General features: G+C 41.7%; 1 protein-coding gene across 12 annotated transcripts in view; it reads left to right on the top strand.

Moving 5' to 3' along the window:
- tjp1a (tight junction protein 1a) overlaps positions 1-17,202 on the top strand; it is a 98,018-nt gene that overhangs the window by 44,205 nt on the left and 36,611 nt on the right. The window contains exon 1 of one of the 12 annotated variants that reach the window (XM_070836114.1): positions 3,688-4,120. The exons of the other annotated variants lie outside the window; for them this stretch is intronic. Within the exon in view, the coding sequence (XP_070692215.1) occupies positions 4,097-4,120 (24 nt within the window). The 5' untranslated portion in view covers positions 3,688-4,096. Of the gene's footprint in view, positions 1-3,687; positions 4,121-17,202 lie in introns of those variants that run through there. 12 annotated transcript variants of the gene reach the window in all.

The following is a 17,202-nucleotide window of genomic DNA, read 5'->3' as shown; positions in this document are numbered from 1 at the left end:
CTGAACAACTGATCGATGGGTTGCCATGAAATTATTTATATATTCACGTCTCCCAGACAAAGAATCCCTCCAACAGTGGTGATCTCTGGCCTGACCTCGAGTCCCAACATGAGGTTCACATTTGTGGCTTTGAGTGATGGAGTCCCATGATGTGTGGTTCACAGGTTCATGCTTAGGTGGTTTATGTTTAATGCTACACATGTTAGCATGCTAACATGGTAAACTAAGACGGTGAGCATGGCCGACATGATACCTGCTCAGCATCAGCATGTCAAAATCATAATTGTGAGCGTGTGAGCATGCTGTTGTTATCATGTAGCTCAAAGCACTGCAGTCTGCAGTTTTTTTTTTATCCATCAATACATTGACCATGCTACTGTTCAGTTTAGGCACAGACTGCTCAGCAGCTGACCTGCACAGTGCTTCTGGAGGCCGGTGTGCTGACTGTATGGTGAAGTGAGTTTGTACAGTTGGGTTTTAAACAGATATGGGGAAGAAAGGATGTAGGTTAAATCGCTGAAATGATTTTTGGAGTCTCTTTTTAATATTCAATTTTTTATTATGTTTTTGATTCATGTTTTTTTAATTTTACATTTATTTCCATCAGTAATCAGGATAGGAACACTGTTATTTCCCTGATTTTATGGATGAATAAATCTAACCTTGAACCTTTTCCCGTGTGTGAGGCTTATCAGATGTAAAGTCCATGTTTCTTGAAATCCTGAAACCAGATTTGTCTTCACTGTTAAAGTCCCCACAAAAACCTGAACAGTATTGACATGGAAAGTGGGGGTTGAATTTGAGAGATGCCTGCTAATCCTGTCATATGATACTAATCTGGTCACAAACAGTTGGCCTCTTAAGTAGAGATGTGACATCTGTATACTGATCATTAGCGGGTTACATGACAACCCTTCCCTGTGTGGCTTTTACTGAGCAGATTAATAATCAGTAAGTGAAAGTTTCTCAAAGTGAAAGTGAGGTAAAAGCATAAGGCTGGTGATGCTCTATTCTATTCAATTCTATTCTATTCTTGTCTAGCCTGATATAGCTTCATCCTCTGTGCCATGGAGCTACATGGTTACCCAAACACAAGCTCATTGTTCACATCCCTCATTATCGTGAACTTAGACTCTGTTCTGCTGACACAAAAACTCACTAGTGCACTAAATATTTCTTAATGTACAACTGAAAATGATGATTTACTCCTATTCTGATAAAGAACTACATCTTTGAAAAATAAAAAATCTCTACAGTACGAAAAAAATAGGTAGAGAAAGGTAAATCAGGAACTATTGAGATGGACTAAGTCATAGACAGTTTTGGTCTTTTCATGGGATTTTTTTGGCAATAAGAAAGAAGTTGAATAACACCATGCCTTATCATCTAAACTGGTTATTATTCCACTATACAAACAAGTCTACATAAATAATTGCTGACCAATGTTTGCATACTAAAAAATATGATACCTCCAGGTCTACAATAATGTGACAGGGATTGATAGAGATCCTCAGTTGGTCTCATGTCTCCAGAAGGTTTTTATTATCATTTAGAAACAAAGGGCCTCTGCTGGACCTGCAGGTCAGCCCTGAGTCAACAGGGCACAGGAGGGATCGCACACCTCTCACACACACCTAACTCAGGCCAGATGAAAACAGGGGAACAACATCTGCTTAAGAACTCTCACCAATGCAAAACAAATGGTTTACCACAAACCTCGCATTCCTCTTTATTCATCATCGTGTAATTGTGTGTTTGCTTACGTGAACGCCTCTCTGCGCATCAACGGCCAGGCTTTACATTTTCAGGATGTGCACATTATGCTGTTTCACTCTACATTAGTCTTTTCGCTGCAGGAGGAGCTGGGTTGAGTGAACCTTGTGATGCGCTCCATCCAAATGTGGGCCTGCATGTTCGCCTTTGTTTTCCATGTGCCTGCTCTTCCATGAGCGCACCTGAGCTTTGAAGCTGCCCGTTGCCCGTAAGAGCTGTCTCTCTGTGCCTGTGTATGTGTGTGCGTCTGTGAAAGACAGAGAGAAAAAGAGAGAGTGGAGGGAGCAGGGATGCAAGCACAGAGGACAAAGACAGCTTTGATCACAGTGGAGTGTCACTAATGTCTTGCTCCTCTCTGTCAGAACATCTGAGGTACCATCACAGGTGTGGATGAGAGTGAGAGACAAGCAGCACAGGGAACAGCTTCTCTGTTTATTGTCACTTTTTAAGGTGATTAGCATTATTTTCTAGCTCAAGTTATTTTCATTGCATTTTTTTGTTAGTTGACACCCGAGTGATCATGTTAAACATCCTGCTGTCTGCACTGATCGATCCTGACAGGCGTTTGAGGAGCTTCAGAAGGAGCGAGCGACTTGCATCAATACTAGTATGTATTTGTGTTTACCATTGCTGTGTCTGTTTTGTATATGATTTTACCAGGCATTTTTTTGGTGAACCCTTGTGGTGAAAGCTGTATGTCCCAGTTAATGTCTGCCCCAAACGTACTTTAGAAATCAAGTGTTGGCTGCAGATTTTAGAGTTCTTCATCTCTCTTGATCCTCTTCTCGGAGTGACCTGGCCTTTCTGGAGGTCATCCTCTACGTGCAGCCCTCAAGACGTGTCTGCTACTCCTGACCGGCGGTATTTTAGCCTTGCAGGATTATGTCTGGTGGGAATTAACCCCTTAGACCACCTACGCTGCCGCCAAGCCCTCTTACACACACAGAGGAAGTGATCGTTAGAGGGGCTAGATTGAGGGAATGTGATTGCTCAGTTTGTTTAGAAAAGATAGGGCGCGTCTCTGGGTTCCTATGCTCCTGATCGCTTAAGATTTCATAATATCACGCTGCTGTATCATTTTGCTTTGATAGTGCATATATTGTTTGCTAGAAACAGACGTAAACTGTGAAACAATACAAGCTGAGATTGTTGCATCCTGTGGGTGGGGTCTGGTTTAGGAAGTCATAGGAACTTAACTGAATGGCTTTTGTGGTTTCCTGTGAGGTGACTTATCAACCACACGCACTGCCAATTTCTCTCTGCCGAGAAACGTTTTCAAATAAGCACTCTCTGTTTAGTTCAGACTCATTTTGTACGCTACCAGACGCCCCACTTCAAAACGAAAAAGCGAGATTGGACACAACATTATTCATGCAACTAACTTTTTAAATATTCTGCTCAAATATCCTGCTGCCTTGTGCAGAGTGGGCTTCGTGTGGACTATTTTACACCAATTTGCACTTAATTTGACAAAGAAGCATTACAGATTTTTTTTTTTTTTTAGCAGAATATAGTTTGTTCCCACAAACTTGAGATTTCAAAGTCTACTGTAGTCCTTGTGTAACACACCAACACAACATTCACTATCATCGCCCAGTGAAAGTGAGCATTCAGCATCAGCAGGGACAGCGGCGTCGCTTCTCCTTATTGTATCCCGGACTGTTTATTCCACGGGATAACAGGGGGGGCTCTTTTTTTTAGCTTCCATTAACATAACATAGAAACGCGAGTTTAACAAAACGATATAGTAGTAATATAAAATAGAAACACACTTAACAGAAAATCGTTAAAAGGAGTGGGTTTTATTGGACACATTTTCAATGCCCCCGTTTTTCCAGACGCTTACACCCCCTGCATGGGTGCAGTGGTGCGGTCCGCTCAGACGTGACACGGCCGCTGCTCGCAGAGCTGAGAGCAGGGAGAGGTTTACCCAGCCTGCCATTGCAGTGCACCGTCCGAGTGATGCCTACTCTTCCCAACTTTTCATCCAGGGGCTAGCGACCAAACATTCAAAGCAAGGCGGTCTTATTTGCCCCCCTTTTTTTTCAACCAGAGTTTCTTCCATGACTCGGTACCTGAGCGGACTAACGTTAGCGTTTCAGGCGACGGAGATAAGATAATGAACTTTGGACTTTCCACACGGCTTTTCGTGACATGTTTCCCGTCGTCCCGGATAAAATAAAATAACAACGTAGCCCGGCGTGGCGGCAGCTGGGCGAAAATTCATCTGGAAGGAAAATAGCGCACTCACCTAAGTGATTATCAAAACAAAGACACCGACAACTTTTAACCTCCCACTTTTGAAGCGGAATAGGAGTGTAAAATGTCCTCCAAAGCTTCAAATAAGGTGGGTACCTGGCCGGATAAAATTCAAATGTGAGGCGTTTTGTTACAACAACACTGTTCCCGCTGGCTTATGTAATGTGTATGATCTCCTGAGGAGCTAGCATCGGCTAAAATAGGAGGCTGTTTAACTTTGTGGACTAGTGATACAGTATGCCTAATGGTGGTGGTGTTTGTGTTGTGAGTGTGTTTGTCTTGGGACTTATTCTGAAATCTACACCCACCGATTCAAAGCCTACAACCAGCCATGCTGTCCCTACAGTGCTAGGTTCAATATAATCTGACTTATACTGGCTGTTCCTGTTGATAAGCCGTCACTGATAAATCACCCAGCTGTGTTCATAGTAGGTCTCAGCTCAGCTAAGCTACCTGTTGATATCGAGAGTCTTAATAGTTTATTAAAACAGTGGCAGGAAATCCCAGCAGATCTGAAAACTAAATGACCATCTGAGGCAGTAATTCTGCCAGGGGATCCCCTTATACCATGACAGAGATCCCAAAATATAGGCCAGCAAACCACAAACTACATGTGATCATGTCTATTTTGAGAGGGATTTTGTTTCAGGTTATGTTCCTTGTAGATTGTTTTTTATTGGACACTTGTGAAACCAACATTATAGTGAGGAAAGTGGTGATATCCTTTATGGAGAAAGAGCCACCTGTAACCCAAAGTGTGATCTTGTCAAACAAACATATTGTACAGACTTTAGGTAAATTAACACGTACTATTCATTATTGTTTGGCACCCCTTCACTTGCCGGTCCTTGTTGAAGTACCTGAAGCCAGTTTTGGAGAAACACTAGCTTTTTTTTTGTGTTGTTTTCCACCTGCAGCGCTGTGCCATTCATGTGGAATTGCTGCCCATTCATCAGTCTATCAGTCAACAGCTGGATGAATAACAAACCTGGCATATTTTCTTGTTTTATATAATGTATTCAGGATTTGAAGTCATCACTGAAGCAGTCCTACGGAATTTGTTGAAAACTGGGTCAAGTCAGGTGTTGAGGCAGTACAGTCTTTAGCATATTCTTTTATCAGGCTTCTATCAGAAGGTGACCTCTACGTTTCCACACATGTACCGTGTAATTGTGATGTCTTTTAAAAAAAAAAAAAATACATGAATGTAGTAATAGAAGAAAGTGGGTCAAGCCTAAAATTAGACTTATATGTCTCCACACTCCACACATCTCTTTTCATAGTAGGAATTTATGTTGTGTTTCACTTCCAGAAGTGGAGAATGTGCTGTGTTTGTCTAATAGAGGTGGTGATATTCAGGTTTGGTCGGTTGTTCCAGTTAGACGAAACCAACTCCATCATGCCGGTGACATTATGATGGTTGTGGTCACACCTTGATATAAGACTTACTACTACAGTATGCTTGCAGTTGGTAATGAGCCAAAAGTGTCTCATGTGCTCATCAATGATCCCAGTGTTTCTGCTTCAATTTTGAATTATTCTGTATTGAACTGGAGGTTTGTGTTAAATAGTTTTTGTTACAACAGGTAGGACTTTGAACGTTGTTGTTTGCTGGATGACAGAGTTGGCAATTCATTTCCTTGGGGCAACATTGTTTTCAGTAATGCTCTGCAGTAACATAAACAGTGCTAATCAGAGCCTGAACAGTCAAAAGAGTGCTTAATGTCAGGATCATGATATAGACCGCCTTTTGTCAAGCAATGAGTTGGCATGGCCACTGTCCTTAGTATATAACACTACATTTCCTGCCGCTGCTTCAGAATAAAAGCTTTCCTTCATTGTGTTTGTCAGGAATTTTGAATTAGCAGCAAAATGCTTGCATTAATAGTAGGTTAACAACGGCTTTAGTGACAACACAAATAAAATGGTTGGTTAAAGTGAAACTAGGAAAGTAGGAGTGGAAGAAATCATGTTGCATTGATGATTGCTGATGGGCAGCAGTGGCAGCTTCTCTTAATAAGTGTTTGTCATAGTGCTCTTCAGGTGATTAATTGATGTCTCTTAAATATAACTCGGGGTTCTCTGGTGATAGCAAGGATTGATGTCAGTTTTAACCAACTTTCTATACAAAAAAAAACAGAAGTCCCTTCCTCTTTTCCAGTTAAACCTTGTTACACTCACTCAGGGTGTGTTTTTGTTGATGGTTTCTTTCATCTGAAAAACAGAAACGGAATCATATTCATATTCTAAGCATAAACTATTATTATTAGGGCTGGGTAATAATTCAGGGTTATCATTTAAGGTCAGACATTGGGATCATAACATGTTAATAACATGTTTATAATGTTATTGTTTTACAAAATATTGTTGCAGAAATAATTTTTGTGACCAAACTTTACAAAACTGTGATTATACCCAACAAACTATAAAATTACTACGATTATGGTATTTAAACAAGAAATATCAGTGGGTTTTTCATTAGCATTCAACAGCTACAGTGTTCATGAGGTTTTCATTGGGATGTTCTTACATAAACAAATATCCTGAATTATTTCAGTAACACGAGTAGGTCTTCAAGGTTTTTAATATTTTATTTTTCCACCCTGTCCAACCACAAAGCCAAGTAAAGCTCTGTCTCCTTTAAAACACAAGGATTCAGGGGTCCCTCCACTGATTAGCCAAGAGTGCAAAGACAGCAGACACATTAAGCATCCAAAGCCGCTCCCAGTGAGACAGAAAACTAAATTTTGTGGCAACAGATTCCATCATGCATCATCGCAAAATAATCTGTGAAACCATTACGACTTGCTTTCCACTGTGTTAGCCTTCTTTGCGGTTCATGGCTCAATAACCGTATGTTAACTCCCACCTGATGAGCTGTGATGAACTGCCATAACACCAGTATTAGTCACACGCCAAGCAAAGTCACAGTTAATGATAAACCGTAATAAAGCGTCGCAGTACTGTCTTTCAGGAATAGAGTAACATCTGTGGGTGTGTTGACTCCAAGTCTCAGAGGTCAGTAATGCTATTATTTGGCAATAGTGTTTACTTAAAGTCTGTCATTAAGAGTCAAGTATGTTTCATTAAGCGTTTAGTATTCACCCAATGGTGACAACATTGGCAAAAATAATTAGAGTGAACACAATGAAGGCTCTTTGTCCAATCTACTCTTGGTGGTGATGAGTCTGCCTTTCAGTTTGTCATGACAGGCCGATGATACAAAGTAATTGTTGATGATAATTGTTGTGTAGAGGAGGATGTGTTTCTATGAAGATGGGAAAGGAAACGCTGTTAAGTCATTCAAGAAGGCTTTGGCATCACTATCATGAATGGCTTTGTCCTGAGTCAAAGAAATAACCAAGTCATTTTACAAAGCTGTGTCAGATGGTAAACTTAAGTAAAGTAAAATTTAAATCATTTAACTGTAGCATAATTAAACTGACTTATTAAGCAATGGAAATGACCATTGAACAATAATATGAACTAGATTTGAACTTGATTTATCACTTTATACATTGTTTTTTTTAATTGTATCAATCACCTAACTGATCAGACTAGTTGGAAACCACATTAATCCACCAATGATTCGACATTAACTCCTTTGCACCACCATAAATGCTGGCCTCATTGTTTGTGTTTTGGCCCTCAGCCATTCCTGCTTACTTTTGTGAATGCAACACACAAAAAAGAAATGTAATTTGGCGCATCAGCAGTCCCTCCAGCCTTTCGAGTTTGTTTCAAGAAGACAGAGGGAAATAAGTGGAAAATGCATTTTGGATGGAGGAGGCTGTATTAATTAGAGTTGCACACTAGGCCAAGAACAGCCTCTATTTTGCTTTGATGATTACACATCTCCATTTACGTCAATGAAGGAGGGAAATGTAATTAGAGGGCCAAGCGCTCGGGAGAGGAAAAGAGTGTTTTTGTTTTGTGTCTTAGGCTCCTCTTCCTCTTTGGAGAAGCTGGACTGAGGTAGCAAGTGATAAACAGAGCATGGGACAGTTAGTGTCTGGCGTCTGATGAGGAGTTTTACCATCAGTTTATAACTCATCAATCAAATCTTCTGTTGATAAACTTCCCAAAGGGCTTCACATACCCACATTTTAAAACTTGTAAATCAGCACAAACCCTCCCACACAGCTTGCTGCCATGCAGATTCAGAAAGCACACACAGGGCAAGAGAGAAATTCTTTTTATAAGATGGCTGGAAGTGCAATGGGCAGTGTAAGAAGGGTTACTGGTATTAAATGGAAAAAGAATGACTAATAAAAGAAAATAAAAGCTGTGGTCGATCATGTCACGGGAAGCCGGGTCAGAGATGTCACACAACGCTCCCGGGCACAATCAAGATCATTTTGAGAGCAGCACATGGCAAAGGGCAATCAGTGCAGTCTGGCTGACTGTAAACAGCAGCTACTGCCCAGCTTTATGGAGGAGAATGAGCCAAAAACAAGTACACCAACAGTGTCCAGTTCCAGCTTCAGTGTAAAAAGAATATGAGATGCAAATCCCACTTACTGATACTACATACGGCACACAGACTGTCACTTATTTGTGCGCACACTAACAGGCGAGTCTTTGATTGTCAAGGAGAGCAGGTGTAGGCTGTCTCTGGGTATAAGATAAGAGCTGCCAGTCACCCATATTGAAGACAGCAGCCTGAGGCCTGTTGGTTCAGCTGGGTTTCATTTTTTTTGGGCCAGTTTGTCCGCGGCTGTGACCTATCTGGATCTGAACACGAATATGTGTTCATTTGAATTAGTCAAACACCAATGTTTAGGCATAGGTCCATGGAACATGAGATGTAACTCGCATAACGGAGTAAGCTTAATTTAAGCATTATTATTATGGTCACGTGCCCAGATTCAGTATGCTCGACCCATAAAGGGAGGAGTCCAGTTTTTATTGTTGAGAGGTTTTGAAAAACGGAGGACAGTGGACTGTGATAATCAAAGTGAGCTCCCTTTTACTTAAGTATCACCTTCTGTCAGAGTCCAGATAAAAACATTGAGAGAAAGCAGCTGTTTGTGTTGTTTCAATGCCAGGGGACTCTGGAGTGCGGCAGTTATCAAGGACATCTGACCTGCTTATCCTTTCATCCCTGGAGGGAAATCCAGGGCAGATACACACAGCAGGAGGCAGGTGGATAGCAGAGAGCGAAAAAGAAGGAAAACAGAAGATGCCTTCTGAGGGAGGAGGTGATGTGAGGAGGGGTTATTGGAGGGGTGAAATGGAGAAAGGAAGGAGTGGGAGGGAGAGATGTACTGGCTATAATCTCAGTCACATGGCAGATCTTAAAAAGGTTGCCTCTCTCTCTCTCCTATAATCACAGCATTATAGCTCTTGGGCTTTTTCAGGTTATAAAGCATGTTATAAAGCACATTAATATCTATTTCTATTAAATGCAAATGTATCAGCTGAACAGGGTGGAGTAACTTCCTTGCCCAGTGTGGCTCAAAGACCTTCGTGGCCAGCAGTAGCCTTGCAAAACAATCCACAAATTTTATTTTGCTCATTGAGGTTTGGCAATGCTATGCATAACATACCTTAAGGGGGATGTTATTCAAAGTAGGATGTACAATAGATGATTGATACTGCACTGAGACATCAACACGAGAGGGCTGCCTCCTACACATTTTCTGGAATAACATGGGTGTGGTTCTGAATTAAGTTTCTCAACTTTTCACCAAAACTGGTTTCTGAAGAAAAAAAACATGACACAAGACATTGGCCATGTAGTCAGATAACCATCATCATCAGTAATCTTTTAGTAGTTGTCAGCAAATTTAGAAAGTTTTGTGAGTCAGACATTTATGCTTTCATCCAAAAATCCATAACACCTTCTTTTTGCAGTGTGAGTGGCTTAACTTGTGACCTGACAGAGTCTGAATGTTACATCAGAGAGCTCCTTCAGGAAGACCAGACAGGGATGTGCCCTTCATTGCAAGTGTTACCTGCACTTCTCTTTGCAGAAACATGTGGGCTGCTGGAATAAAGTGGTCTACCTTTAACTCACCTGCTGATGTTCTCGATTGAGATGGATGGAGATGTCATATAACCCTGAGTCTTGGTTAGTCCCTTGGTCCTTATCAAACAGCCAGCCTAGCAAAGCCCTGCATCCTTTCTGGCAGGGCAGGGCAGGTCTCTGCAGGGATTTATCATTCCCACTGCAGGCACAGGGGATTTGACACAGGGTGTTTTGTGTGTGTGAGACACAGAGAGCACGAGAGAGGGACGGTGAGAGAGAGAGAGGGGAAGCGGGAAGGGACAAGAGAGAGTGCATGTGGCAGCCGTGGCTCAGCTGGTTAGGGAAGAGAGAAAGAGGCTGGAACAGATTCATCCCAAGGCTTGTTGCCCTACATGCCTTTACACACACACACACACACACACACACACACACACACACACACACACACACACACACACACACACACACACACACACACACACACACACACACACACACACGCATACTGCTGTGTGTTCATTTGCTTATCTTTCACAGTGTTGAGTGTAACACTGTCTTTGCTGTCTGGGAAACAGAGTAATCATCCTGTGGGACACATTGTCTGCCTCCTTAGATGATATAAGGCATAATCATCACAAGCATTATGTGTGTGTGTGTGTGTGTGTGTGTGTGAGTAAATTTCCCAGCTTCTCTCTTCTCTCTGAAACCTTTTTGAAATGAAATTGGCTTTTAATTCATGAACTATTAACTTGTCTTATAATAGAAATGTTTTTCCTGCTAAATATAAATCTAGTCCACATGCATATCTAAATCTGTCTCTCATCACCATAGATATAACAGCACAGCATTTGATTGTGTTTTCTATAAACAACTGGTTATCCTTATCTATCTCTCTGCAGCATGAAACATGATAACCTTAGGCAACACTACATCGTACACTGATTTTTATTCAGCGTTTCGCTAGTGGCTTGTCGCTAATGAAGAAAGCACAGGATAACATACATGCATATACATACATGTGTACGTGTGTACCATGATAAAACATGTCTTTTTCAGAGGGCCTATAGCAACATGGGTGAAGTGATAAGAAAACATACTCAAAGATAAATACTATCACTACTTTGAATTGTCCTCCCCTGTTAAAAGTAGGGATTAGGGAAGTAAAAAGACAAACAGCAGCTTTCAGTTTCAGTGAATGGTATAACATGCTGATGCTCCACACCTCTCAAGTGTCACTGGAAAAAAAGGCTTCGATGTAGGTTATATATTTTTTTAAATGCAGACCTGTTCGGCTGGCAATGAGACTTCAACTGATTTATGTGGGCCTACTTGATGATAACTGTGCACTATGCAGTTGTAGTCATAAACAAAGTCTGGCTGGGTATCTGCAGATAATCTAAATTTAAGGACTTGGATCAGGACTGCATAGATGTGTTTTCCCCGTTCCTGTAGCCTACAGTTGGCAGCCGTAAGAAAAAAAAAACCCAGCAAAACAGGTACACCACCGAATAACAAGACAAGGCTTAATCACAAATGTGAAACACTCATTCTTTGTAAGTTCATTAGGTGCATCTGAGAGCATAAGCTTCCTCTGTAGAAAGGGTGCTTAGGAGTCTTTTTTTAGATTTCAGTAGAAGTCATTTATGTAATATCTTTCTGTGCTTGTGCATCTCGTTAAAGAATGCATACACCCCCCCCCCATATCTCATCTCTTCAGGGGAATGGTAATTATGTTGCCAGTTAAGTGCTGGGAAAATGGCCGCTCCAACAGTAACTCATTAATTCACTATAGATTCTGCCCCACAACATGCCTATTGTGGCAAAGTCCTCAGAAGGCTTGGGAATTCCATTGAGTGGGCTTGGCCTCTTGTTTTATGGCACCATGTGACTCCACAGACTATGTGTCGTGGTTCAGAGTTGTGTAGTTTGAAAGACGTTGTGCAACATTTTAAAAGCATTATGTTTTTACTCCTGTGTCAAATATTCCAACTGCCTGCTCCAAGTGTACATTTGAACATTCAAATGCTGCTGCTCTTATCACCGTAGTCATGTACAGTCTTTGCTGTTGCATTGTGGCTGACGAGACTCTCTTCAGTTGTCCTTGCTGGTAGTAGCCAATTCTGGTCATCCTGTGTGTACCGTGGAGGAAGGCAAACATGAGCAGACTGAAAGACCCCTAGCTGAATCAGCCCTTTGTTTAACATGTATGTGAATGTGTGTATGTGCGTACATGTGTACATGCCTGCTTGCCCATGTGGGACAGTGAGTTTCACCACTGTCAAACCCAGCCTTAGAGCAAAGCATCTTTGTCAAACTCCAAAAACACAAGTCTTTTGGTTTCTCAATTTTGACAGTACAACACAGACACTCCTATAACCCTTTGAACTCGGTGCTTCTTGTCTTTTGTCCTTTTAACAACCTGTTACGCTCACCTGGTGCAGCATGTTGCCATGAAAAGTGGATTTCCATGCTGATAGTTGCTGTTATTGAGAATTTATTGTTAATTAAATGCCAAGAAAAGACACACATCAACAATTTGAAGCCAACCATATAAAGATGGATATTATTAAGATCAGGTCAAATGAGGCTTTGAATGTCTGCCATGATATATAAAATAAAGAAGTCTAAGTCTAAGTCTAATATGTTAGGATATCATCCTAGAGGTTTTAGGTCTGTTCGGTTGCATCCAGAGACATATTGGTCTGTGCTCATTGATACCACCCTTTGGAAACTGAAAATTAACTGAGGGGTTCCAGACTAATTCACATTTGTTAATTGGTTTGACGATGTCTGGGTAGCTTGTACTGCAGACTCTGACTTACTTTACTTAATAAAACTCATCTCTTGTGACAAAATTGGTTCTATGATATTAAACTGACCCAGTCCCAGGCACCTTTATATTATCACATTATTGTTTCGTTGGTCTCTGGCATTGCTTTCATTTTGTGCTCATTGTCTGGGACACAGAAGAAGGGAAAAGGAGACAAAATCTCTCTAGAGAGTGAGGCGAGGAAAAGGTGAGGGAAACCGTTTGGAATGAGAAACAGGCAGAGTGAGACAGACTTGAGCCTTTTCTCCTTATCTGCACATTCCTGTGGGGAGAGTGTGTATGTGTGTGATGGGAGGGGTAGGGTGGGAATACTGATAGTTGACTACACGGTGATTGGCTGAATCCAAAGCTTCCAGTGCTGGTTCTCATTATCATTCTCAATGCCTTGGCTTACAACTAGTTTCCACAGACACAAAAACAAAGCACAAGTGTAGTGGGTGTGTGTGTGTTTGTGTATGTTCTATGTCTAGATACAGTACACCAGAAACAACAATAAAATGACAAAGGTGTATCACCTTTGTGTCCTCATAGTTTTCAGTCCACCCACTCACCTCACCCCTTCATGTTTGCCCATATATGTACTGATACCAATGTGATACCATTGATTAGAAAATAACCTCAATAAATGCTGATAAAGGTCAGGGTCAAGTCAGCCAAGGCATAAACCAAATGTTACTCCTTTTTAGTTTATTGAACTTGATTTAATTACTACAAGAGGGAGGAAAATAATGATGGTTTCACAAGGTGACCAGCAGAGAAATTCAGAAATGAGATAGGTTATTGACACCCCCACCTCCACCTGCACACCCCAAAGGAGAAAAAAAAAACAACTATTCCTTCACCAAAACATCTGCCAACCCTTTAAAATACAGGTATCACTCTAGTGAGAGGGGGCCCTCAATTCCAAAGAATGAGATCGGCCGTGTGAAAGGATTTGAAACTTTGAAGTTCGTGAAAAAACCCACAGCTTGAACTAAACCAACGGGAAGGATTGTGGGAAAAGTGGAAAGTCAGAATCAGAATCCCACCAGAAGTTACCACTCTCCCCTCTGTGACCTCAGCGCTGCTTGTCTCTCCAGGCAGAGAACAGTTTGTGTGGTGGAGCTCGGATGACTTTGCTGCTGGATAAGCTGCACATGAGATGCTAGCCTAGCCTAGCTGCGTGTCTGGGTCAGTGGATAGCAGTGAACAGGCCGCTGCACATCAGCTCTGCGGAGCTTCACTGTCTTCAGTGAAAATAACCAGAGCCTGCACCTGACCCTAAGGCTCCAATGAAGCTCCCACTGTATTTGAGTAGAAATACATTACCTTTATGGTAAATTGGTAAATATGGTGAAGTAAATACAATTAACAGTACAATCAAGTAAAATGCTGTGTGCACCCTAATTGGCCATCATATATTAAACCAGCTTTTATGAACACAGAGCATAATATATAAAGTAGTTTTATCTAATTAATCTCCCTATAAACAACTACCAAAAAGGACCGATCCCTCTTTTTACCGACATCTACACTCGGGGTGCTGAGCGAGTGAGTGAGTGCCAAACCAATACCACTGCTCTCTGTACATTAAAAATGTACTGATTTGGCTCAGTAATTCCTTAAAGGAGACTTTGTTTGGATTAATTGATTGATGCAGCCAGTTTTATGCACAGGCACTAACTTCCTTACAAAGTCTTACTCTCAGCTGTACTAATCTTATCTAATTGGACGTATGGAAGTGTTCACACCATGTGCCCCAGCCTTCATCTGGTCTCACAAGAGTATTGTGGAGTTATATACCCCTGAGATAATTGGTGTGTTTCATCTTAAGTGGGTGTGAGACAGAGGAACTGGGAATTATTTTGCATCAATATGACACAAAGGTGATAAATAGAAAATTAAGCAAGAAAATTGCAATACATACCTGGAGCCGTCAGTGGCAGATTTGACCACAATCATAACCACAGTTTCATTTAGCTGTGTTTAGAGGTATGTTCATGACAGTGCTCTCAGTTCTGTATCCTGCCATCCATCCGTCTGTCCGTCCATCCATCCCTCTATCCATTTCACTCTGTCTGCTTTCATGAGACAGCAGCGCGACTTCAGCGCGAAGCATGGCTCAGATTAACGTTTTAATCCAAAAGCCTGGATTATAGGTTTTGTATTTTATTCCTACCCTCACTATTCTAGCATTGACTCTGTGTCAGATAGTTTTCAGTCAGATTTGTGTGTGTGTGTGTGTGTGAGTGTGTGTGTGTGTGTGTGTGTGTGTCCTTTATGTTATGTTCAAGAGAGCCTTGATGGAAGGGTTTTCAGGGAGCTGTGTGACGGAGTGGAGCTGCTGTTTGAGACTAATTAACTCAAGCATATTTGAGCATGTCAGCACAACAGTACATCATAGCTGACTGAGGCTCTGCAACATCATCATCATCGTCATCTGCCTATTGGCTACTTGCCCTCATCTGCACACCCATGTGTGTGCACACACTTGCAACCCTCTCTCCTCCCATCACGGTCACAACCTGCCCTAAAAATGGCTAAAAAAGGATCTGTATAATACTGAAGGTGACGGCAGATATTTTGTTGGATTTGTTGTTCCATGTGCACTTGACAGGACCGCACAGTGCACACTAATCTGAAAGACAGAATGTAAAAGCTTACATTAGTGGCTTTCATGCATTTGCATGTGTTTGCTGTTGAGTGCTTTGCCCTGCAGAAAGAGCATGTGCGTGTGTCTCTAATTATGTGTTGTGCCCTGCTGCCCCACTCTTTCCTTTGGGTCTGGTAAGAGGTTAGATACGGTTACCATGGATAAAATCGCCCCAGTGACGGGAGAGCTGCTGGTACAGGGTTGTGGTTCTGTCGGAGTTGCCAGTCTAAATATTGATCCTAAAATGCCAGACTTCTCTTTTCTCCTCTCCTTTAACCTAATAGGTGTAACCACGTTTTGTTGTTGTGTTTTGACCTCTCTGCAGTACACCAGAATAACATGTTAACTGTACTTATTTGAACAACAAAGGGCTGAATATCTACCTTTTTACGGATGTGTGCTCACAGCAGTGCCTGATAGCCATGAGGGAAAAAAAGAAGGACCAACTAGGAATGAGAGTGTGACCTTGGTGCATTTGAATAAAAACACAATGAGATAAATCAACAACTTGCCCTCTACGTCTGACGTAAGACATTCTTTAGGTTGCAGGTCGTAAGACGAGGTGAGCTATACTAGGATGAATTTTCAATAGTGTGCACAGGGATTTCACTGGAAGCTGAAGCTATTTCCTGCAAACAGGAAGTGGAGTGTTTTCCTGTGGGTGCTGTGGCTGCTCTTGCTTACATCCTGCCTCAGGCTATCAGAGAAGAGCAGGCACACTGACCTACAGCTTTGTCGGGATTTTAGCTCACACTTGTCGTCATCTAGACACCCGCTGCTGCTTCCCCCATTGCTCAGTATTTCTCTCTGTACCTTAGAACAATGTATTGTGAATAATGGATTGTTCTTTCTCAATGGCAGAAATGTCAGTCCTCACCTATTCTTTAATCCTTTTACTTGTCCCACATTTTCATTCAGTGTGTTTTTGTCAAAAACTCCATCTCAGACTTTTTTTTTGATGGGGCGTTTTTGATACGCCCACTGTATGAAGCATTCTTGTGGTTCAGATGAAGGGAAGTTAGATGAAGGAAGGTGGTGAGTAATGGACAACAGTTTCATTGGTGAGGCACAGATAAAGAACTTGTATTGTGCGCCTTCTAAACCTCTCAGCTCATGAGTTTACTCATAAGATGACATCACTGTCACTTGCTGTTTTGTCCGTATCCTTTTTAAGTTTATAGTTAATTCATTAAGAAAAACTAGAGGAGTGTGTTTAACTGTGTTTAATTATTATTGTGTACTCAATGCCCCAGACTTGGTTATGTGACACAGATCCACATGTTTGTGGCTGTGTCAGGCTGAAAGCTTTTATTTCCCAAAGGTTCAGTGATGCTCATCAGCTGACTTCTTATTTGGTTGCAGAATGGATGGGCTCACAGTCAGAGCTTTCTGCAGCAGGTTATTATTGTCCATTTCATCACTCATTTTTCCATGCAGTTCATCAGTATGCCCCAAAGAACTGGATTAGTCTCTGCCTTTGAAGAGCCTGAGCGAGCTGTTATCTTCTGTACTGGACTGTGTGTTATGGTGGGCCAGGCAGGGCCAAGCCACGCTGGCTGTAGCCTGAACAAAGAGGCCCTGTAGTGTTGGATCATGGCGTGTGTGTGTGTGTCTGTGTGTCTGTGTGTCTGTGTGTGTGTGTGCATGGACGGACGGACAAGTACACATATGTGTGATTGGTGGCTGCTCTTTGTTTCCCAGCCCTAGGCCTTGCTGGCCAGAGCTCAAGCCTGACTA

This window comes from Pempheris klunzingeri, chromosome 1, assembly GCF_042242105.1.
Source record: "Pempheris klunzingeri isolate RE-2024b chromosome 1, fPemKlu1.hap1, whole genome shotgun sequence".
In the NCBI taxonomy this organism is placed as follows: Eukaryota; Metazoa; Chordata; class Actinopteri; order Acropomatiformes; family Pempheridae; genus Pempheris; species Pempheris klunzingeri.
Note: the sequence above shows the minus strand (reverse complement) of the source record. Positions and strands in the feature narration are given on the sequence as shown.